We start from the raw sequence: 24,230 nt of genomic DNA, 5'->3' as shown, positions 1-24,230 counted from the left end.
GATGTCTATTTTGAAATAATATATTTAATAAGCTACTGAAACCTGGTCAAGTGCTCGTGTATTCCTCATATTCTTGTAAAAGGAACAGAAAATAAAACCTCTATTCATTTTGACTCTACTGCTCAGTCAGAGCTTGTTTACAAAAACCCTACTAAACATGTTTAGGCCAAGTATATTTGTAAGACTCGCTACCACCCCAACAAATGGCTCTGTTTTAATCCATTTCCTATTGTCAGATACGTTTACACCACAGCAATACTTAAATTCCTGCTCTGTCTTATGGAAGTACCCAGACCTTTATATTCAAGTAACTTCATAAGACTACTTCCCCGAACAGTTATGTTTCCATGAAACTATGACGCACACAAACAGGCAAAAAGAAACTGTCATAGGAATCAGATTAAATTATGTAATTAAATTATGCAAGAAGTGAATGGCTAAAGAGTTTACTACTTTCAGAAAAAAAAAATTAGATTTACTCAGGATTTTTCACCTCCCTCCTGAACAACTTATCAGTATATATAAACATTTATGTTGCTAATAACAAAGAATGCTTAGAAGCAGGTGTTTAATACTGGGGAAGAGGTCCATTATCATAATATGAGAACCCGGAAAAAGATTTCAACAAAAGAATTCAAGAACAAACTTGAATGTGAAAGAAGCTGTTCATGCATAGATTCAGCACAGGAGAAGTAGCAAAAGCAGGAGTGGAAAAAAGAAAGTGGTGCATGAAAGGCATCACTGGCAGAAAGAGAAGAGATTCAGAAATTTAGTAAGTATTAAAAATGAAAATTGCACATGATCTCCAAAAAGCCAGGGAAGAGAGTCTGTTGCACAGTTTCTCTTAAATTATCCATAGATTAATAATGGGCAGCCCCGAGAGGTGACCTCCAAGAGCAGATCTTTTTAGAAAGAGAAGACCATGCCAGATAACCAAAGGTGGGGGGAACAGACTACACCACATTTCTGCATCTGCTGCCAACCTTAACATCACCACTTCCACCTGAACCAAGCACATTCCTCCATCCTTGCTCCCTGGCTTTGTTTATTCGTTCCATCTGAAGGAGAAAACAATACAGGAAAACATAATTCAAGGAATCACTAAGTAAAAATTCAACGTCACTATTAACACATTTTAAACATATTTTACCCTTTCTTTTTCCAATCTTCTCATTTCATCTGCCTTCAGTAAACTGATCTGCAATGTGTAAGAATTAAACATGTTTAGTAACTGGGAAGTCGAACTACTCCATATTCTTATGCAACATTTAACACACCACACCACAAGATATTTCATTAAAATTACTACGGGTGGAAAAAGAAAGTCCCAAGAATCTTGTCTACCTGATCTCTCTGGCGTTTTTCTTTTTCAGGCAATTCTAACCTTTTCTTTCTTGAAGGTTCCTGAAAAATAAGCATATAATTTGGTATTTGTTACTGAGCCATTATTCTGTCAAGTCTCTGTCAAGATATGTTAGTGCTCCAATTGCTGATGTGTGTCCACGAAGGTTAAAAAAAAAATTTTTTAAAAAAATCACTGTTACATAATGTTTGGGAAAAAAGATAAGGAGGAAAAGTTTGAAGGTTTCATTTTGCCATTCTTGCTCTGGACTTAGCTTTTGCTTAGTTTGAAAATTGACAGATGATTTCATCACACCTCAAACATTTTCCTCCTTTCTTCTCCTGGATTCATTTTCTTCACTGGAGTTGGAAAGGCCTGGATAAAAGGTGAAACTTCAAATTAGATAGCACGATGCCAGAATGAGAGAAAAATTCTAATCAGGGGAAAAAAAAAATCTTAAACCCACAACTTAGTAGATGCAACATGGGGTTTAAAATAATTACTTACTCAGGAGGTTTTAAATGAAATGCTCTGCTAGGATCTAGGGGTAAATGTTAGTATACTTGTTCATCCTCTACTAAAAGCTCTGTCTTGAAAGCTGAAGGCAGTAATTTTTAAATCTGTTTTGTCTTAATTTTTCTTCTCTGGCAATATCATTCTGCATTACAATCTTTTCCTATTATTAGTCTTTGAGGGTCTCTAGATATCAAGATTCTCTTTTATTTGGAGAATGGATTTATTAGGTTATCCTTAGGTAAACACCTGGTAAAGAAGCAGCTACATATAACAAACCATGCTGCTTACCCTGATCTTCTCAAGAGTGATGGTTACTTTTAAAGCATTTTTTTTTCTGAACGTACTACAACACATAAAGCTTCATGATATGTTCTTTTGAGACATAAAATCCTATCAAATGAGTACTTTAAAATCAAGTATTTTGGAAGATGGAAGCCTTTAGAGACTTAAGTCAATGTAGTTCCACTACAATGAGTTAACGTAATATCACTGAACAAAGTAGATGATTGTTACATGCTCCTCTGAAAAGCTTGTCGAGAGCTGCAAGCTCAGACTACCCTGGAACAACAGCAAAGAGAAGAAAATTTGTATTAACGCTGTAGCTATTGTTTCTATCCTACATCTTATCCCTTGTCACTAGATACAATCCACACAAAGAATATGTCTTAAAATTGCAGCGTTACTGACTCCTTATGTGCAACAAGAGGATATCTCCTCAGTCTCTACCCTGCCACTTTGAGTCTCTATGCAAGCTGGATCGGCGTTGGCTGGTGAAACTAATTATAAAGAGCAGCAGACTAGGAGACGGTTGTGCAACCGAGCCTTAAAACATAAAAAATTCATGGTCTCATAAGGACACACAAGAAGCCTGTGCATTCCCTTCTTCTTGCTCTCTTTTTCAAACTGTGTATCACAAGCCAACAAGGCTTGTGTGATCAATGAGCTTTTTCCTAAACCTCCGATAACTTTTGAACCTCAAGGATAATTTATATCTCAAGGATAGTTTTCTATCCACCTATCAAATTTAACAGATGCATAGAGATCTCAGTATTATGTTCCCCGAAGTGCCATGGGGAGAAGGAAAGAAAAAAAACCCCAAACCCACAACAACAACAACAACAATAATATTACTTATTCGGAAGAAAATTTGAATTGGTTCTCTTGCTGAAGTGGGAGCTTCTTGGTTGCTAGTTGTTTGGCACGTGCATATAGCTCAAAATTAGCTGTATCATAAACATCTCCTGGCCATGCAGTAATTAAAGGAATAAAGAGAGAGGGGAGAAAAAAAAAAGAGTTTTATGTAATACGGATAACAGAGAAGATGACTGGAAGAAAGATCAAAAGTACCATATGAAGGTATACAGAAGACTATTTCTCATTAGCTCATGGAATTAAGTCTGGGAAACTCCTCTTTAAGTTGCACAAGTCCTCTGGCTCACAACACTTTAGAAAATGTCTAAAAAAGTTTTCTATGTATTAAGAATTTGAGATTATTTTTGACCATGGAAGAGAAATGCAAAGATTCTTAACCGGTGTCAATGATCTTGGTATACCTGACAGAATTCCAATATTTCTAAGAGTGGTCAACACCAACAAAGGAACTGAAAACATGCAAAGCACATCTAATTCAGTAGCGGAATTAAAAACCAAACCTAAGGTAGCAGTCTCCAAAAATCATTATATTAAAACCAACTAAACAAAAAAAATTAATAATGAAGCAAGCCAAACATTTCAACTACTACTACTTTCTCTGCAGATGCATGTGTCCAATAAAAAACATTTTGAAAAGGAATACATAGTATTTTCATAGCATTTAAATATGGTATGAACAAAACAATTTAAGTAACTGAGCTTCTTACCTGTCTAGATTTAGCCAATGGCTTCTTCTCATTAGGCTTTTTAGGTGCATCACAAGACTTCCTGATCACTAAAGGCACTCCATATTTTGCAGCAGGTTTGGTAATTTTCTGAGCTGATGCAATTGAAGTCAGTATTTGTTCTTGAGCTGGTCTTTTAGCTAAAAAGAAAAAAAAACAAACTGTTTTACAGCTACCCAGGCTGTCCAGTGTACCATATTTCCCTTTCCCAAGGTCTTGGAACAGCAAAGCTGGAGGAAAATGGGTGAACTGCTAACATTTCATTCACATGAGCTGATGCATAAGTGCAATATACCCAAGTTGTCCAAAACAGCTCATGTAAATTTCATGCTTGATAAGAAACAGCAGAACACAATCCCACATTTCAAACTGGAGAACTGAAGCTTATTTCAGCTGCCATGCTTTATTATCCAATTGTCATGGACACAGGGAAAAGTCTTCCTAGTGGAATGGAGAGACAGGCCTCCCTCCACTAACAACACTGGACTGCAACACTATTGTCAGCGGATGAGTTCTGGAAGAGCTTCAATGGCCTTCAGGGATATTGTTTTTCCTGTAGAGTTCCTGAAAATATGCCAATATTGTGGATTTGATTCTGTGCTAGCAAGGCTCTCTTACTACAGAATAGCAGAACAGCAGTGAAACACTTACATAACACTATCAGAAGACACCAGAGCACCTGCCACAGCTTCAAGTAATTACAAGGAAACAAAATAAAGAATGGGAAAGAAAACCTAGGAAAAAAAGGGTAAAATAATGCAGGAAAACAAAGTAAGGTAAGACCATCTTGACAAAGTGAAACACAATCTAATTTGCTACCAGAAGCAGAAATTCTACTGCTTTGGGCTGAAGACAGGACTTCAGCCCTGGAATCTCTAACAAAACCTCCCACATTTTTACAAGAAATGGTATTTCTCATTACCCATTTCTCATTAGTGGGGGGGGGGGGGAGGGGGAGGGGAGAGAGGGAGGGGCGGAAAATCATACAATAACAACATACAAATTATTTCCAGTAATTGCAGTGTTCAGTGTCTCATTAAATTTTGGAAGCGTAGCATACTGCAAGAGGAAAAAGTACACCTGAAATACTACAGGACCATAGCTTATACTTGCATCATTTGTACCCTACATACATCCACCTCCCAGGGGGAGAGGGGAAAATTGCTTCCCTCTCTTTTTTCCCTGAAACTTCTAGAATCAGGTATAAGAACACACCAAAACCAATAAAAGAACAAAGCTACATACACTATCTTGCCAGAGCTGAACACAAAAGCACTTTACACACTTACTTACCTGGTGCAGCATGTGGTCCAAACTTCTGGAAGATTTTGTGATTGAATTCTTCTGCAATAAGCTAAACAAAAAGTTGAACAGTTAGCCAACAATATTTATGTCTGAAGCTAGAAAGAACTCCTTTTCAGAGAAGTGTGCCACTCCCAATAAGCATCTAACTAATAGTATTCACTGTAACTTAAATTTAAATGAATACTCAACTTTACGTATTCAATTTAGTATCACTAACATTAATATGAAGCTGGATTCAGTATTGTAAAATATTTTGGTATAACTACTCAAATAATTTTAAAAAAACAATTTAGTCTGACTTCTGGGTGGCACATGTTACCTCATTTGTGAACTAGCTAAGAATCTAGAAGAAAGTTAATGTGAGCATCAACATAGTTTTATGCATGGTTCATTTTAGACTTCTGTATAGTTGCCAAATTTCACTTCAAATTCTCAGACATCTTGTGTCAAAAAAAATAGTCCTTTAGAAATATTTGCAGTTTTTAGTTTCTCTACCCTTTTCAAGATGGGAAGATGACTACAATATGTGGATATCTAGGAACAACACATACGGTGTGCTGTCAGGCATATCAAATTAGCATAATAAAATCTGGAAAACAGCTTTACTAGAGTAAAAAAATTGAAGTCTAGACAAAGAACATTCAAACATGAATAGGCCGTCATCTCACATCACACTGAATACTGTATGTAGTTCTGAACCCAACACCTCAAAAACCATGTAGTAGAAATTAAAAAGGTTCTAAGAGCAGCAAGGACAATTAAAAGTGTTGAAAAGCTTCAGTACAAAGAACAAATAAGCTTGCTCTTCAGCCTATAAAAAGATGACCAAGATGTAATGTGACAGGTCTAGAATACCACCTGTGATTTTGCAGAGAAAGCAGAGAAACACACAAGGGCAACAAATGATAATACCAATATAAGAAGTGGGGTACAACTGAATACAAGGAGGAAGGTTTAGAATAAACAAAGTTGATGCTTTCTGCAACAAGTAGCAGACCTATGAAATTTCTTACTGATCATAAAAACGTACACAGGTTCAAGGGAAAATCAGATAAGTTCACAGACAAGAAATCTATTGAGGACGACTAAATACCAAAGAAGATGCTTCCTGAGCTGATGCAATTGAGACAACCAAAGATGAAGGCTGGGAGAGTATTATAGGGTAATGTCACGTAGGCTTGCCTTGCTCTTATACGCCTCACCAAGCACTGTTTATAGCCCGTGTTCACTGCCCACAGGAGACGGAGCGAGACTGACTTTTAGCTGACCCAGCGCCATGTTCTCATTTTCTAACATCCTGCTCTGAAACTTCTCGCTGAATCTGAGTGCCGCAACTGGTGCTACCAATACAGAATATTCAAGGGATGGGAACTGCAAAGGTATTTTTTACAACAGTAGAGCTACTTGCAGACAGATAATGGCCATACTACAGACCATCTTTCTAGAGATGGAGCATGCCAGGAATGTGTTACTTAACATTCTGACGACAATTGACAGCAATGTTAACTGAATAGTCGCTAAACCACATGGTTTTAAGGAATAGTCTTTATTGAATCTTGAACTATCCAGATTATTTTGATTTGCTTAGAGGCTACCAGTCAGTTACAATGGATGCTGAGGAGTTAAAACTGAAAAAAAAAAAAAGAGCCAAAGTGCAGAACTTAGGACTCTGCGCATGATTCCAGAGAAACTTTTTTTAACCTGTACAGTCTGTCATCAGAAGATTCTATAAGCAAGAAGTCACACATGAGAATCGTCTCCTACTAATGGTATTTCAGTGGTCTTGAAGCTTTTATCTGGGTGGTAGGCTGTAACAACTCAAGTGTGGTGTTTCCATGATAACACAGCTACTGACAGAAAAGAAACATGACTCTTCAGTACCTTTCAGAAAGCTTTTTTTTTTTTTTTAAAATTGATGCTAATTTAGATCCACTCTTTACTGTAACTTAGTAACTATGAAAATTAAGAAAGAATTCATCCAAAACTGGAAGACTGTTTTCCTGTCATTTAAGAGCAGGATTTCAGCAATAGCTGCAACATGTTGAAGATTACAACTATGGAAGATCTCTTAGGTTTAGACCAAGGAAAGCAGAGGACAACAGCATTAGCCATGTATGAAACAAAGCAAATAGGCATTGCAGCTGCGTCACAGAATGACCACCTCCGGCTGAGTATGAATGTACCAGTGATTGATACATTTAGTAAAAGGTGCTTTCTGGGTGTGGGGGTTTGCTGTTTTTAAGATAAGGTAGCATCTCTAAGTTGAACATGTTAGTGATTCAGTTGGAAAAATTGTGTGCAAGTATTCACACTCAATCTAGGAGAAATTAGTATCATCATCTGGTAGTAGTCTATTACTAATGATACGTTGCCTGACTAACCCCAAATAAAAATTTCATATCCATTCTAGCTACTGGAAATAAAATCAGATCAAACTATAACTGTTGTAAAAGTTAGGACAACAAACCTATAATAAACAATATATAAAGACTTCTGAATCTTACCTTTTATTGTGACTTTAATCTGAACTATTATTAGTTGAAAGTCTATTTCATTTACAATTGAAGTTCCAATTATATATGACCTTCTCCTGAAATTTATTTGTGGGTTAAAATCCACTAGAATTCTTTATATTTAGTGAGGTCTCCTTTTGCATTCATTTCCTCCATGTCCTTTCTTTGTCTATATTTATTTACCTCGTATCAGTACTATTAGTCACTTGTTAATCTTGATCTCTTTTGATTAGATTTATATTAAAAGGACATGAATAGATGTCAAATGATATCAACAGATTTGAATCGAATAGTAAGCAACTTCTTCTAGGTTATAAACACGTGATACATTTAAACATCAAGAAATTTAAAGATTAGTTTACTTAGTTTACTTAGCCATATTTCACAGAACACGCTTTCAGGCCATTCCAAATTCCAAACGAAAAATGGATTGAAAAAATTATGGTAAAGAAGTGATGCTGAAGTCATTGACAGCACCATTTTATGAAAAAATGCATATCTACACAAAACAAAACCTCACTCAATTCCTCACTATGTAGAAAAACACACAAAACAATGCACTTAAGAAAACGTCAATTTAAATTTGTTTGTGAAAACTACCAACTACTTAAGTAATTTGAGATTTTTCTTTACAGTTCGTAGTAAAACTCCTTTTTCCTCAAATGAAGTGTCTCTATAAAAGCTCTAGGGAATACAATTACTCCAATTTCTCATGTTGTATATTGACATTAGAATAAAGAAAAGTCCTACGATGTTTTTAGCAAAATTAGAATTAAAACTAACTCCATACCTGTGGCGTGAGAAATTTTTCAACCCGTTTGGCTATAAAGTTTTTCTCCAATATGGAGTTTACTGACGGTCTATTCCTAGGATTCCTTTTAAATAACTGTGACAGCAGATTACGTAGGTCATAGGAGTAATGCACAGAAACAGGAGGAAAAGGTCCAGAGATTATCTTCAGTACCAAGTTCTTCATGTTACCGGCTTCAAACTATATCACACAAGAAAGAAAACACTTACTACGTATTACTTATTATCTGTTCACATGTAAAGCTGCATATAAAGATGAAGAGGAAAACAAAAAACCAACACACCTTCCCTTGCCTCAACACACCAAAACAGATTTTCAAGGCCACCAACAGTTTACATCAGCAGTTTAAAATAATCTGCTGCCAAGTATTCTGATCATAAATACATCATAATACAGATATTTCATACTATAGAGATATAAATTTTCCTAACAAATAATTACTTCCCTCCAGATCTAGACTGACAATGATATATAATTAAGGATGAAATAATTACATAATTATCTGCTTGATCTCCTCTCCCAAACACTTTCAACCATCACATGCCCTCTGCCCTTTTTAGCAAGGTCACATTGCAAATGAAAGAATGTAAAGCATTCCCACTCATTCAGTGTAAAATCCAAAGGAATGCTTAGACTTCAGCTTAAGCTCAGGAAGCAGAGCACACCATTTCAATTCCTTTGTACAATGAAAAGAAAACCGTACATATCACCCAGCTCACAGAAAACAACCTATTCCCATCAACTCTCAGAAAGACAACAGTCAGCATTGCTGCCACAGAAAAGACCAAGCAGTAAGAAATTAAAAAAGCTTGAAATGAAACGAAGTCCTTATCCCTTGAAATTTTTCTTCTGATTTGCATGTTTTAATGTTTTTTCTTTTAATAAAAATAGCTATTAAAAAAAACCAAAACAACCCAAAAAAACACAACTAAAACAAGACAGAAAAAATGTTTTTTCTTCCCTTCCTAACTGGAAAACGGATGATAAAGATGTATTCTTCAAAACAACACACACAAAAAAGGCAACTCCTTCACCTTGGGAGTTTTTTCTAAGATCTGTTTCTGTTCTAAACAGAAATGCATTAATCCATCTGCACAAAAGCCGACAGTCCAAATTCAGACTTTCAATGAAAATACCAAGTTTTTGGAAAGAAAGGAACACTATTCACAGTATCGTTTCCTACAGCACCTAACAACTTTTTCAGCTGACATAGTTCATTAAAAACCTACAGTTGAAAACAAAATACATGTTTTCTGGAGAGATTGGCATGAACCAAAACACAGATGGAAAATGTTGGCCAGCATAGGAAGAGAAGATTAAAATGTTGATGGTAATTTTAAATAGTCACCATGAAAGCCTTTCATCAACTGAAACACATCTGTGTAACATCAGGAAAAATCCCTGTTTGAAATCACTATTCTTTTAAAGAAAGAAACAAGTAGAAACAAGAAGTTTCTACTCACCGCATGTTTAAGTGTGCACATTTCATAGAGAACACAACCAAGGGCCCAGATATCACTAAATCAAAGAGAACACACTTAAGAATTAGTTCTAGATGTAACATTGCCATGTAACTTTTATCTGTGAAGTCTATCTTTGAAAAGGAAAAGAAAAGGTTGTATTTTGAGTATGTACAAGCTCCCTTGTATCTTCCACACCCCCCCCCAAACCACAAAACCCCAACAAAAAAAGAATTCAACAACCAAAAATAAGGCGAACCTGAAAACCAGCTGGGGTTATCTTGGCTCCAGATTTTATTTAGACCTTTTCATCTGAACCGCCCCAATCAGAGAAATTAGACAAAATATGGACAAAGGCTTGCTGTCTTTCTTTAAATGTATACATTTGCCTGAGTGTCTTTGAATTAAACAAACAAAAACCTAAACAAAAACCACCACCCAGTTCAGCAAATAAAAATCTTAAAGTCAATTTACTCTGTTTAACATTGAGTTACCTTACCCTCACTCATTATAGGATTACAGAATTTGGTTAGAATACCATTGGATAATAAATCATGTAGGAGAAATTAAGGGACAAGGAACTGCAATAATTTTTATCTTTTAAGAAACCAATTGGAATTAGTGTAAGGCACTCACAGCAATGGATGCAGCAGCTTACTGAAGCAGAAGACTAACCTGATAGTGACTATGTTGATTACATTAGGGACGCTGTTACCAGATACAGCTTACTGCCAGGACAGCAAACATATAAGCAAAGTATCTGTATGACTTTTATCGGAAGCAAGCTGAGCCACCTATCTACGCATGTGCTTTGAGAATCCAATTACTGTGTTTGTGATTTCATTCTTAACATGGTTTCACATTCATACTGCATAAATTGAGGCAGTACAACTAGTGTGTAGATAGGCTAAAGTGGAGCCATAATTAAGAACACAGCTAGATCTAGAACTTAGAGCATTAAGCTAAGTCATCTCTGCATCACATTGCTTTGTACTGCACAGACCTACTAAGGTCCCACTTGTATAGTGAGACTCGGTAAGTTCTTAGGTAAGAGATGAACTAACGTTTATTCACCACCATATGAATAGAACAGCTTTTGATTTCTAAAGAACTCACTTTCTTCTCCTTACCAAAAATATTTAATAAATAGTTTATTAGTACCTTTTATTGTTGTAAGGTTTGTTCTGACATATTTCAGGCGATAAATAGTATGGTGTTCCTATGCAAGTGCGAGCCAACTCGGCAGTACTAAGAAAAAAAAAAAAGAATGAATGTTAACTAGTTAACTGACATGAAAAGCACAGATTGTGTTTTCCTAGATCAAAGCGATTTAGATTAAGTCAGAGAAAACAGCATCAAAAATGAGTTACCTGTTAAGAACTCTGGCGATCCCAAAATCTCCCAGCTGTATTGTTCCATCTTTGGTTAAAAATATATTCTTGATACAGAAATTTTAAGAAGTCTGTTAATTAAAACATTCATACAATTGCACACTTTTTGTTCTCAACATGTTTTGGGAAAATAAAGTTTTCTACCATTCAATCACTCTGAAGTCACTAGCCGTAGTGTTACTGACTACTATGAAACACCAGACTTATTCTAGTCCTACTTCATCAAAATTAAAGAAAACACTATTACACATTCTAAAATACAACCTTTTCTGTCCCCACACAAATATATGAGTAATACTCAAGTAGCTTCATCAAATAGCCTCATCTGTTTGTACAAATATCATATAAAACTCCTCCAGACAATTGTGAAGAAATAAGTGTTTCCAGTATTAGAAGTGTTTACATAAAAAGACTATTTTCCATAATTTGCCAACTTACAGTAACAAGATATGAATGGAATCACTTTGGAAGTAAATTCAGTTAAAAAATAATTACCTACATACCTGTGACTTTATGTCGCGATGCAAGATTTTTCTATCATGTATGTGTTTTAGTGCTAAACAGATTTGTACAAACCAATCCAGAATCTATGCATAAAAGAAAATGCAACATCAGCATTGTTATTTATCCGAAAGCTTCCCCAGTTACATAACTGAAGATATTATCAAATCAGTGTTACAATTATAAGTTAAGATTTTACCCTCTTCCCACAAGCCTGTCTTCATTTATACCATAGAATAATTAAAAACACAACAGTACTGTCACTATAATGCAAACTTTTTAATGAAAGATGCATACGACCCAAATTAGATATTAAGCCTGAGACTACCAGTTTCATTACATATTATAAAGCTAACAAAAGTATGCAATATGAATTTGATTGGCTAAAATGTTTGACATGGAACTTGCATCTTAAATATTGTACTTTTGCTGTAACCGATACAAGTCTTCCTGCAGTCAGTTAATAAACCAAGAGTCCTAAAAATCCATACTGATGTTTATAGAAATGCTTATCTTATCATCCAGTAATTTTATGTATTTTACCTTAAAAAGAAAAATAGTACAAAGCAGATTTCAATGAGAAAAGCAACAAACAATATATAACTGGAAGATTATAAACAAGCCAATAAAACCCATTTTTTTTGTAAATTTGTAAAAATCACAATATAAAAAAGGACTAACTGCAAGAACTTTTCCATGTGAATAGTGATTTCACATTCCCAATTTAGAGGTACATACATGTCAAAATTACCGTATAATGCAAGGTGTAATTTTCACTTTTCCATTTTAAGTTCTTCTTGTAAAAGTGAGCCCAAATTAGAAAAATGAAGTTTTACAAATTATATCGAAAACGTTTCATGATTACCCTATTCTAAATACCATCAATAGACTTAATACACCACTAAGCCTTTCCAACCACAGCTAAATTTAGATCCTACTGGATGCAGACACAAAAGCATAGAAACAATTTATAAACAAGGAAACACATGTCAGTTCTAATAAAAAACCTGAATCCTACATAATGTGTTTTGACATAATTTAATCAAACCTCTACATAAAATCTTCTCACTTATTCCAGATTCTCCCACAATACAAATTACTTTATAACCAGTATCATGGAAAAAGAAAATCTGCTGGTATACTTCCAATACAATATTAAATGTTTTCTAATAGAAAAATAAACTTTTGAATTATGTAAACTTCATATTGCTATATTTCATATTATTATATTTACAAAGTATGTTATTTTATACTTCTGATTAATACTTAAAAATACTTTGAAATGTATTTTTAAGTATTACAAAACAATAATCCTATGCCATTGTATCTTTAAAAAGAAAATAATTTCAAAGGTTTAAAAATATTCATGTTGTCCTTCAGTATTTGTCATTTCTCAGATTTGGTTTACTTTGCAAGAGATCCAGCTTTTTTTAAAGCGTCTTACACATACAGACCAAACCCCCATTAACATACCCAGGACTTCCAGCTACTTTTTTTTTTATTAAAGATACTACTGTGACTGATGGCAACGAGAATCACAATTAGAGAACCTCCTTTTAAATTAAGCCACCATATCTACCAAACTGATCCAAAATAATTTAAAACTCATGAAAAAGTATCACGCAACAAAACACTATAGCAGCAGTCTGCTGTTACCTGATCTTCAGAGAATAAGATTCCTTTCTGGGCATTTATTTTTTTAAACAGGTCTCCTCCTTCACAGTAATCCATTACTATGTAGAGACAGCCATTTTCTGTAAAATAAAATACAAAGTATTTCAAAAAGGAAAAAAAGGCCCATCTTTAACATAACTTTCCAAATATCTTCACTGCAGTCACAGAAAAAGCAACAAAAAAAAAAAACCTTTTCACATGCAGCTTCAGATATCATTTTTTAGTCCTTTTTTCAAACTTCACACAAAACAGTTCTTCTATTATTTTGAGTTTCACAACATAAGTTTCCCATTTCTGGTAACATTGGACTATTTTGCTATGGGGAGAAAAAAATGACATCTGCTGAACCAATGCCTCAAAATGGGGTTCAAAACTACTATGAAATTAAAGGTGTCACTTTGGTTTTATATTGCATTCATATTCTCCAACCTGCTTTCAAACATCCTATAGAGATCTAATTCAGGTAGTTGCCTCTATTTGCCTAATTCTTTCTTGGAGTTTTACCTGGACAAGGTGTTACTCACACTAAGTGCAAGAACGTGACAATCATCAGCTCTCATACCAGACATACAGTTAATTTCAGAGACTGAAGAACAGTAATAAAACTTCCAGCAGACAATGACAGATGGAAACAATTATTTTCTCATTTTTGAGTGAAATTTGGGGAGACTTCCAAAAATCCTATGCAAATTTCCACTAGGAGGTATGAACATATATAATACATTTCACACAAAGTTACAGTTTTATTTCCCAATGCAATCTTTTCCAGTTACAGACGAAAAAAAGAGATTAGGCACAAGCAAATTGCAATTTACCGAAAACACAAGAACTACACTACTCACATATGAGGCACCATTTTGAGAAGAGCTCAATAAATGCATAAAATCAATCACATGCTGCTCAAAAGAAAAACTCTTATTTTATGAAATAGTTAGTCATAGCACTTAAAAAACTCTAAATAGAGCCAAAATTAATTAAATCATCTAAGTTGCTTAAATTTCACTCTCGCAGAATGCTTTGTCTTTCAAAACATCAAACCCAGGATTTTTCTATTGTGCTTACAGCTGTTTATATCTTGATTAAGCTTTATAATCGGTATTATTTTAAAAGATGATCCTAGGAGTCTGGATTTCTTGCAGACCTGTTGCTGAAATAATTCTCTTTTATAAACCAAATCAGTATGTTCAAAGTCAATGTGCTTTAGCAATAAAGATGCAACATGAAGTCTTGTGAACTACAGACTACAGGATCTACCTTCTAAAAAGAAAAAAAGCAGTCTTAAAGAACAGGCCTCTATTACAGAGAAGACAGAACCGTGGATTTATAAATCAGAAGACTATGGCACAAAATTCTAATTTAATTAATAGAAAAAATAAAAGCCCCCAATCTAATGACATACGAAAGTCAACAGAAAGAAAGGAAAGGTGAAAAGAGCAGTGCTCCTAAACAGATCTCAAAAAATATTTGTTGTTTTTTTTTTTGTTTGTTTGTTTGGTTTTTTTTTACAGTATTTTAACCTATATGATAGGCTCTTGGAATCTTTTATCTGTTCTGCTCATTTCCCAAGACATTCACTGGGAAAAAAATGTATTATATTTCTCCTTCCTTCATAGCTTTGTGAGGCAAACAGTTCCATCTATTTTTCCAGCTCTGAAAGCAACAATATGATTGCAATTACTGAAGACTGCATTTTAAGACAATAGACTTTGACATAAAATTGCTCTTGCTAGGTTATCAATACCCCAATGGAGACCATACTCGTATTTAACATACACAAGCATTTGAGTCGTTAGGGTATACACAAGTATTCAAGGAGACTTACAGTCTGGAGAAACAACAGAACATAACCCTTTCATCTAAGCATCAACAAAAATTGATGCATGTAAGGATGAGACATTAATATTTCTGTTTAATTGTTGCACTTTTTTTTAATTACTATTATTTTTAAATGTGCAGGAGAACTGTGAAAAAAATACAACCAAAAAGAACTGAAGCAAGTAATAAAAGTATGCAGAAGACTGATTAAAGAGAGAAAACACACTGACTTTTAAACTACATGCAATAAAAAGTGCACAGACAATAACTTACTATCATTACTTCAGGTTCTACTGTATTACTTAATCTTACCTTCAAATGACTCCCTATACAGGACAATATTGGGATGTTTCATGTTAGCCAATACAGCAACTTCTCTCCTTGATTCTTCTCTCTCCTTATTTGACATCTTCAGAAGGAAAATAAGGATTTTTAAGAACAGGAATACAAAAAGAATGGGTCAGTAATTAATAACAATCACTCACCTTAGAGATGTTTATTTCTTTAATAACATACTGTTGGCCATTTTCTTTAGCTTTGACAAGAATTGCTTTCCCAAAGGATCCTTCTCCAATCTTTCGCACTTTAATATATTTATCCATAGTTATCTTCTTAAGGCATCCTTACTCAAGCACTAGGCAAAAAACCACAAAACAGATTTAGTTAGCCATAGTTAGTCATCTAGCCTGCCAGGTCATGTTACTTTTTTTTTTTTTTTTTTTTTTTTTTTTTTTTTACTCAAAATGTCAATCCATTTGTCTCCTCAGTTGCATCACATGCTTTGTAGCTTTTCTGTAAACCATCTACTCCTAGTCTCAATTCTATTTTGGTACAGTTGGCTCACTTGGTATAGAAAAAGGGCTGCATTGCTAAAATCAGTTTAATCTTTCATCTTGACGGACAGTATAAAAAAACTGATGTTTTATCTTTACACAGAGCAAGTAGTCAGTGCCATAACTTCTGATTCAGTTAACATGCAAACATCATATAGAGCTATAGCACCGGGTTAACAATCTTTCATTCAACTTTACTTGGAAGAACTACGGTAGTAGGGGGGAAAAAAATCCCTACATGTTTTTTCTTAAGGAGCACTAAATGCAGTATTTTGGAAGTTAGTCACTATAATGAAGCCAAAAACAGACCGAACTCAAGAGATCCCCATCAAGTTTAGAATCATTATTCAATATAGAAAGGTGTTAGCTTAACTCTGACTGAAAACTTTGATAATTTACTTTTCCATGTGGCACAGAAAATAAATTCATTACAAAACGGTGCAAATCAGTATTTTTAACGTACTACCTGACCACTTAGACTACCTTTTGAGATTACACAGATTACTCAGCTGAATGTTTATGGTGTTTAAGGTTCTACATTAAAAAATTCCTTGGTAAAAATAAGACACTAGTGAGCTGCATGTGGAAGGTATGGCAATACAGAAAAGCGTCAGAACAGCAAAGAGAATTGGCAAAACAGAGACCAAAGTGATAAGCTTCAAAACAAATTCATGGCAGACTAAAAGGTCATCTTTTGTACAGTAGAAAGAACTTCCATACCCTGAGGAAGTTTCCATAAGCTGAAAAAGACAAAAGATTCCTAAGCTTTTCTGCATCCAAGCCTCACCTGAGAGCACTAACAGCATTTGCACCTTGTACCCAGCTGCCTTCCAAGAGAAGACCCTGTTAGCTTAGATCTATACTTCACACATACCTCAGGTGAGGCTTGTCCCCCCAATTTGGGATCATTTTTTTGTCACAGAATCACCATGTACCAGACACAGATGCTGCTAAAGAGTCTCAGGGAGATGAAGGACCCGTATCATGGAAGCAGACTAAAATGAGTAAGCTTGATTAGCATAGCAAGACAAAACACAAGAGAACTGAAGGAATCTTTTCTGCAAAATGGGAGATGGGGAAACAACCAGGAAAGAAAAATGTGAGAATGACAGGCCTGCAACGTCTCCGTGTTGGGTTTGGTTTTTTTCCTGCCTTGAAGTACAGAAAGATAGTTTAGTGTGAAGTTGCACTTCTAAAAGACTCAGTATTAACATCACTATTCTCTTTCAGGCAATGGTAAAACAGCAGGTGAGACACAATTTTAATTCCACATGGCTTTACTAAGTTCTCTTTCTACCCCTGCTTTGTTTATGAAACAAGCTATGCTGTACTACAGCTAAACCAGCTGCATTAGGCATAGCTTAGGGCTCCTACTGCATGCTCTTCTGTGCAAATATTAGCAATCAATAAACAGCCTGTGGGCAAGAAAGTACAGTTCAGTCAAAGAAGCAATATAATTTTGTATGAGTTAGACGGCTCATTTTTACCCGTGGCATGGGAAATGCGAGTCTTGAGAAAGGACCTCAGCGCTAACAGGGCGTTGGCTTTTCAAGCCCCGGGCAAGAAGTCATTTTATCCAACACGGACACGCACCAAAGCGGCTTGTGCGCCCGGGCGCAAGTCACACCCCAAGACAGACCGACCGCTGGACGCGGAGAAGGTGAGGCGAAAACCCGAACCGCACGGCCAGGCCACGACCAGGTGGACGGAAAGCGGCAGTGCCCGCCGGCCCCAGCACGACGGCAGGGGAGGCCCCCAAGCCAGGCGCCGGGCCAGGCCGCGCTCCTCAGCCGGGCCCCACCAGGCCGCCGCCCCCGCACAGTTGGGGCACGACCGGCGCCAGGGCGAGAGACGCGGCCGGGGACACCCCCCCCCGCTCTGGGGCGACGGAGAAAGCCAACCTACCGCGAACCTGGCCAGACCAGCGGCTGCTGCCGCCAGCCCCGCAGAAGGGCGGCCCCGTGCCCCGCCCGCCTCATCCCCACCCCGGCATACCTCCCCACTGCGCCCGCCGCTGCCACAGCCGCTCCACGGAGCCTCACGCCCGCCGGGGGCCCGCCCCCTCAGCCCCTATTGGCGGGCCCGCCCAGCGGCTCAGCTCCCATTGGGCGACGTGTGTGAAGGCGGGGCAGCAAGTTCGCCGGATCGCCCTTCCCGCGTTAGCGGTGCTTCACCCCGGTAACGCGCGGCCAGGAGCCACGTGACGACCGGGGCGGGGCTCCGGCGGGGCCTGCCCGCAGCCGCGGCGGGGCGGGGCGAAGAGCGTCCCGCGGCAGCCGGGGCTCGGGGTGGCTGGTTGCGTTTAGGGAAAAAAAAATGAAACCGCTGTACATCTTTCCCGAACCAACCATGATCCACAAGACCGCGCACCGGCGGTAGGTGTCTTCCCAGGGACCTTCCCCTGGGCGGGATTGGTAGAGGGAAGCGTGTCTCAGCGGTCCCATGCCCAAAACGTGCTCGGGAGGGCCAGGCTGCCCACGGCAGCTGGCTCCAAGGTGGTAAGGCGCATGTTAATGGCATATACGAGTGAAGTCTTGAGTCCCAGTGCACTTTTTCAGTCTCGCTCTAATCGTCTGTACGCAGGCTACAAAGCACTGTTCAGCCTTGTTAGCCTTTCATACAAACGAACCTGCAGATATTTTACCATTTTTCCTTGGGGAAAAAAAAAACACCTAACCTGCCACAGTATTTTGCTGGCACCTCCATTCTGTCGATGTATGTCAAGTAAACTCTTTACTGGCCTCGGTATCTCGGCAGGCACTGAAATGTCTCCTGCCTATCTCAGGTTGACAGGAGTTACGTGCTCAGCCTGCGATCTGTATTTCATCTGCAGGGAAGCAAAATTTTTAAGCTCTTAGGACCCTATCGTCAGAGCGCGCAGCGCCCGTGAAATTTAGACGCATCTTGCTTTAGCCAGAAGCCAAGCGACGCTGCTGTCCGCCCAGCCACCTCCTTTACCTGGGAAACCGCTTTCTCCCCGTTCTGAAGCATGGGGACTTCCTGCTCCCCCGTTACCGCCCGCTCTGCGCAGCGGCCAGCTGTAACCCGGGCCCGTAACCCGCCCTCACAGAAAGGGCCGCCTCCGGACAGCCGGACGCAGCCAGGGCTGCCGGTACCGCGGCGCGGCAGAGGAGCGGCCGCAGACCCTCTACCCACCCCCACCGGGCACGCGCCTAACGGCGGCTCCCCTCAGGGGCCGCCGAGAAGCCACGCCCCTTCGCGCAGGCGGGAGGGGGGACCGGAAGTAGCAGCCGTGACGCTACCTCCGGCGGCCCGGCAGGCGCCCAGGGGCGGTGCGCGTGCGTGGCAGGAAGCCCCGCCCCCAGGCCGAGGGGGCGGGGCTGGCTGGCGGAGCGAGTTGGGCCGGGGGCCGAGCCGGTGTCCGCGGCGTCTCCGCGACCCCGCCCCGCGGCCGCAGGAGGATGAGCCAGCGCCTCCCCGGGGAGCAGCAGGCGACGCCTCCCGGACAGGTAGGGGCGGGGCTCGGCTCGGCTCGGCTCGGCTCGGCTCCCTTCCCTTCCCTTCCCTTCCCTTCCCTTCCCTTCCGCGCGGCGGACAGCGGCCGCGGCACCGCGACGTGACAGGAGGGGCCGTGGGCGGGCCGCTCGGTCCTGCCCGCTGGCCTCGGAACGAGCGAGGCTGAGGTGGCGGCTCCGGCCCGACCGCGGCGAGGGGAAGAGGGGAGAAGGCAGCCCCCGCCGCACGGCCCGCCCGCGGAGCGGCTGCTGCGCCCTCGTCAGCGAGACCGCTTCGTCCTGCGGCCGGCAGGCGGGAGGGGGCAGAAATGGTGGTTCTTCACGGACCCCTCAACTTGCCTGTCCTCCTCCTCCCCCGAAACGGGAAGGGCCGGGGTGAGAGGGAGGGCGCCGCGTGTTTACACAGCGTGTGGCCGCGTCACCTGACTTCGGCGTTCTTCTGTGGCAGCTCTCGTTCGCACCCGGAAAACTGAGGGGCTCTGCCACTTGGAAGATCCAGAGTCTCCTCCCCACGGAAGCAGTGTTAGGAGCATGATTCTGCTTGAGTTGCTCGCTGTATGTTGGGTCACGGGTTTGGTTCGTGAGGCTGCTGTTACACAAGAGAGGGAGATAATGGGCTCTTCTTGGAGCCTCTTAATTCAATGAGGAGGGCGCGGGTCAGCGAGGTTAAAACCTTGGCTGCATTCTTTCATACTGTCTTCCCTACTTATCCAAAATCCTTCCCTTCCCTATCCAAAAACGTGGAGCCGACTGTAAAACAAGTATGTATCAACTCTCACCTAAAATGAACAAGCGGCAAGTGTGACAGTGGAAAATCGTGTGCTGATAGTGAAATGTGTTCGGTGTTTAATAGTAAATTTGCTGTGTCACACTTTAAAGTACTGAACTAGGTAAAACAAGGCCTTAAAAGCAAATTAAAAATGTTCTGGTGCTAAACCGTGTTAGAATAGACACTTAAAAATATTTTTTTGAAAGATGTCCCAAAATGGTAATCATTTGGGTTTTAGGACTTGGACCTCCTTTTTGAGGTGGTTGGACCTCTGAAGTTTATGGTGCAGAAGGAAATTAAGTTCATGATTATTTAAGTGTTGGATGTATTGGGACTTTTTGCTTTCAGACGCCTTTCTTCTTGGTGGACCTGTGAAGGGTTTTACATTCTGTATCCCTTGGCAACATAGATGCTTCTTTGCAAAAACGGCTATTTGAATGAAGAACGTGTTGGCATGACAGATTTGGAAGAGAGAGTTATCAATACTGTTTCTCTATTTAAGGAAACTTCAATATGCTGTAATGTAAAATTAAAAAAAAATCATTTGTGCATTATAGGAAATGTACCTTTGTTAAAATAAGCCCCTAGAGAACTCGCCAACTGTCACTATCATTTTATCTAAGATAAAAGTCTTACACTGGCTAACTGCTTTAAATTTGATGTCTTGTCTCTTTGGTTGGCAAACAGATGTAAACTGGCTGCTCAGTACTCTGAGTTGTCAAAATGGGAAGCAGTTCTGCTGTGGGAAAACTGCAGCTAGCTTGAAACTCACAGCTTGAAACAAAATGACTTTGCATCTGTCTGCAACACCTGTGAAAATAAAAGGTATATAGTGCCCAGAAAAATAGAGCTTGTTTCTTGTTTGCTTCTGTTTAGTATTGGTATGTCAGTCCTAAAAATTCTTTGTCTGACAATCATAGATGTCATGCACAATATGTATTGCAATATTTCTAGAAATAGGTTTTCCTTTTTCAATGATTCCCAAGGCTGTCTTTGCCCAAATCTTTACAGCATCCTATCTGTGAGTGGTTTACAATACCACTGTTCTCCCTGTGGTGGATACTTGCAAGTTAAAGTAATCCCGGGGTATCTCTCTTCTCTCTCGCTTAACATTGACTTGTGATAAGAACAAGCCTATCCAAATCCTCAACCGGGAAAGACACTTGAAGCTGTTGGTCTTTGCTCTTCATGACTGCATTGCTCTGAGCCACTTTATTTTATGAGTTTGCCTACATTTTTCACTCGCGACTATGTTTGTGCTTCCTCTTGTGTGCTCTTCCACACCTAACGTTTGTCACAAACTGATGTTTCAGTAACCTGCAAGTGAGAACTGGTTATTCTATGAACAGCTGGGTCTATATGTTTTCCTGTTCACTGAATGTACACTTTGGCTTTTTTTTTTCCTCCACTTTGCTTTGAGGGCTCTGTGTGTGTGTGTGTGTCTTACCTTGGTATTTGAACAGCAGAGTTGCATTCTTTGAATGTAAGTACTAAAGCTGGAACAGCTGTTCCCAGTTCACAACCATTGCCAAAAGGCATTCTAGGAACATTCAGAATTTTTTTCCCTCCCCTTATTTAAGTGACTTCATATGCGTGTGGATAGGTGTTACTGTGCAGCTCAAGTTTTCAGGGTAAAGTCTTACAATAATTTGGCAGTAGGGATATTTTTAACTTGTTCGTAATAAAAAAGTGGAGTAGAAGCTCTGCTATTGAAGAGATTTGTGCCAGAAACAATAGTGCCAGTTTGAGTTGTTTCAAGAATTCATTTCCTAATTCTCAGACTCTAGGTTGCGTGTTCCTAAACTTCTTGCTTTGGCACCTCCTTGGCAGCAGCAGTAACCCAGTATTCTCTGAAGGCGGTCAGTAGTAGCAGTGATCATGCGCGTGAAACTGCTTATACACCCTGCTCATTTTCCCCAAACTAAGATTTCAATTTTATACCTGCGAGCTCCAAGAGCAAGTTCCCAATTCTGTGCTCCCTGTGTCAGTCTTTCCCGTATGTCATAACCTGAAAGCACAGGTTCTGTGTTGGCTGACATCCTAAAGCTGTTCAGGTGTCAGGCCATCTTTTTACCTGTGCTCATGAATGAGGTGTGCAGCTCTAGGCTCTGCTACATAGTTCTTGGTGCTTGTTTATATGCCAGTCTTCGGAAACTGAAGATGCTGGGAATATTAGAAAGTTGACAATTATAAATTTTTGTAGCTGTTTAACTTGAAACTTGTTTTTGAATTTTGGAAGCCATTATAAAATCATCTGCGAGAATAATGTTTAGACACAACAATGCTCACTTAAATTGATTCTGATAAGAGGGTTGTAAAGAAGCTGTAAAAATAATGGTTTTTTACAAGCTGGGGCTCTGCTTGAAAAAGATAGAAACTGAAAAATCAACATAAAATGTTGAGATGGTTGTTAGCACTTAATGAGCTGATAATGCCCATCATTATCAGAGAGAAGAGAGATGACAAAGGCTTCATGCATAATAGAAAGGATTCTAGACAAAGCTGTTAAAATAGTTGTAAATCTGTTTACATCTGGAGTATCCTTATTTGTATTATGTAGTAAGTAATCTTGTATGTATGGATGGATATATGTTTGTACCCCTGGAAATGAATGGGAAGAAGGGAATTTATAACTTCACAGTGGGTACTAGTGGTTATTTTTAATGACTTGCAGAGAGTCTAGTCAGTTATTTCCCCTTGAATTTTCTCGACATTCAGCTTTTTTGTTTGTTAAGCATTTTGCTTAGGCTTTCTAGTTACAGGAGTGCTTACTTTTGGAGGGTGAGGAGGATTAGTAAATGAAAAAGTGAATTAAATTCAGTCCTAAAGCACAGACTCTTTGGTAAAAATAACTTTTGCTGTTACTTTTTTCTTATTTTTGGTATATTTTGATAAATTTCTGTAAAAAGTTCGTGAAAGAGGAAGTATTCAAATGTTCATTTTGCGTGTTCATACTGCAATACAGTATAATGAAGAAACATTTCCTAACTGAAATAGTAAAAGTATAATTTTGCTTCAGTAAATGTTTAAATTACAGATAGAGCTACTGAGGTGACTTAATATTTTGATGTCCTGCCAGTTAAAATTCAAGTACTCGTTTTCCTGAAAGATAACTTTATGTTTGAATTCCTTCCACTCTTATCTCCCAATTAGTGTTCTCTGCCAGATTTGTTGGTTTATGATGTCTTATCTACAGTTCTTGATCTACTGCAGCTTTTCCCCTGAGGTTTCTGTTATTAATTTGTCTCTTGTGCAAGTGTTGGGAAAAAAATATGCAGTTCTCCATATGCTTCCAAACACGCTCATTTTCTGATTCTGAAATGTAAATCTACAAATTTCCAAAGGGGATATCTCTAGGAAAGAAAACTAAAGATTTTTTAAAATTATTATTTGACTTTTTTGGCTTGTCTTGCAGAAAACTTTTATTCTCATATGGAACACTACAAGAATGATTGAACACTTAAAATTATTATCAGTCTTACAGACTTGCTCGTTTTCTTCTGTTTTGTGCTGAGACATGAATATTCTTTTAACTTATGTAACAAAGCTTTTAAGACTGCAGAACACTTGAGGAGACCTAACAACCTGTGCACTGAGTACTCATGTAATTACCATGGTCACAAAAATCTGAATGTTTATTCCTCTCTAACAAATTTTAAAAAACCTTTTGATTCTTTGGATAGGTAGAGGATGGATTGTTTTTAATAAATTTGATCTATGAACTCAGTGAACTGATCTCATCTCTGTGGTTATGTAGCGCATTTAAGATAATTTCTTGTGTTAACTCTGTTAACTGGAAGCCTTTTAGTAAAGTATTACTGAATCTTTTTTCCCTGTAATTATCAAAATTAAAAATCTTCCACGAAGCCATTTCTTTTTTTCCTCATAAAATATCCACCTTGATTCTTGCTTTCAACTTGATACCGCTATTTAATGGTAATAATTTC

The 24,230-nt window shown here is 38.6% G+C and overlaps 2 protein-coding genes across 15 annotated transcripts in view; one reads left to right on the top strand and one right to left on the bottom strand.

Moving 5' to 3' along the window:
- Positions 1 to 19,241, bottom strand: part of NEK1 (NIMA related kinase 1) — a 56,537-nt gene extending 37,296 nt beyond the window's left edge. For 5 of the 8 annotated variants that reach the window (XM_075149338.1, XM_075149343.1, XM_075149345.1 and 2 more), the window contains exons 1-15: positions 18,997 to 19,241; positions 15,691 to 15,839; positions 15,518 to 15,614; positions 13,373 to 13,470; positions 11,719 to 11,802; positions 11,195 to 11,262; positions 10,986 to 11,072; positions 9,828 to 9,882; positions 8,344 to 8,544; positions 5,029 to 5,089; positions 3,718 to 3,875; positions 1,658 to 1,717; positions 1,345 to 1,404; positions 1,151 to 1,198; positions 984 to 1,058 (exon numbers count right to left, since the gene is read on the bottom strand). In XM_075149338.1, coding sequence (XP_075005439.1) covers positions 984 to 1,058; positions 1,151 to 1,198; positions 1,345 to 1,404; positions 1,658 to 1,717; positions 3,718 to 3,875; positions 5,029 to 5,089; positions 8,344 to 8,544; positions 9,828 to 9,882; positions 10,986 to 11,072; positions 11,195 to 11,262; positions 11,719 to 11,802; positions 13,373 to 13,470; positions 15,518 to 15,614; positions 15,691 to 15,807 — 1,269 coding nt within the window. In that variant the 5' untranslated portion in view covers positions 15,808 to 15,839; positions 18,997 to 19,241. Of the gene's footprint in view, positions 1 to 983; positions 1,059 to 1,150; positions 1,199 to 1,344; positions 1,405 to 1,657; positions 1,718 to 3,717; positions 3,876 to 5,028; positions 5,090 to 8,343; positions 8,545 to 9,827; positions 9,883 to 10,985; positions 11,073 to 11,194; positions 11,263 to 11,718; positions 11,803 to 13,372; positions 13,471 to 15,517; positions 15,615 to 15,690; positions 15,840 to 18,033; positions 18,243 to 18,996 lie in introns of those variants that run through there. The other 3 variants (XM_075149340.1, XM_075149342.1, XM_075149341.1) reach the window with 2 other exon arrangements.
- CLCN3 (chloride voltage-gated channel 3) overlaps positions 18,318 to 24,230 on the top strand; it is a 70,911-nt gene continuing 64,998 nt past the window's right edge. For 4 of the 7 annotated variants that reach the window (XM_075149352.1, XM_075149349.1, XM_075149354.1 and 1 more), the window contains exon 1: positions 19,343 to 19,508. The gene's annotated coding sequence lies outside the window, so the exon portion shown is untranslated. Of the gene's footprint in view, positions 18,414 to 19,342; positions 19,509 to 24,230 lie in introns of those variants that run through there. The other 3 variants (XM_075149355.1, XM_075149351.1, XM_075149348.1) reach the window with 2 other exon arrangements.

This window comes from Calonectris borealis, chromosome 4, assembly GCF_964195595.1.
Source record: "Calonectris borealis chromosome 4, bCalBor7.hap1.2, whole genome shotgun sequence".
Lineage (NCBI taxonomy): Eukaryota > Metazoa > Chordata > Aves > Procellariiformes > Procellariidae > Calonectris > Calonectris borealis.
The sequence above is the reverse complement of the archived record's forward strand: the minus strand, read 5'-3'. Positions and strand labels throughout refer to the sequence as shown.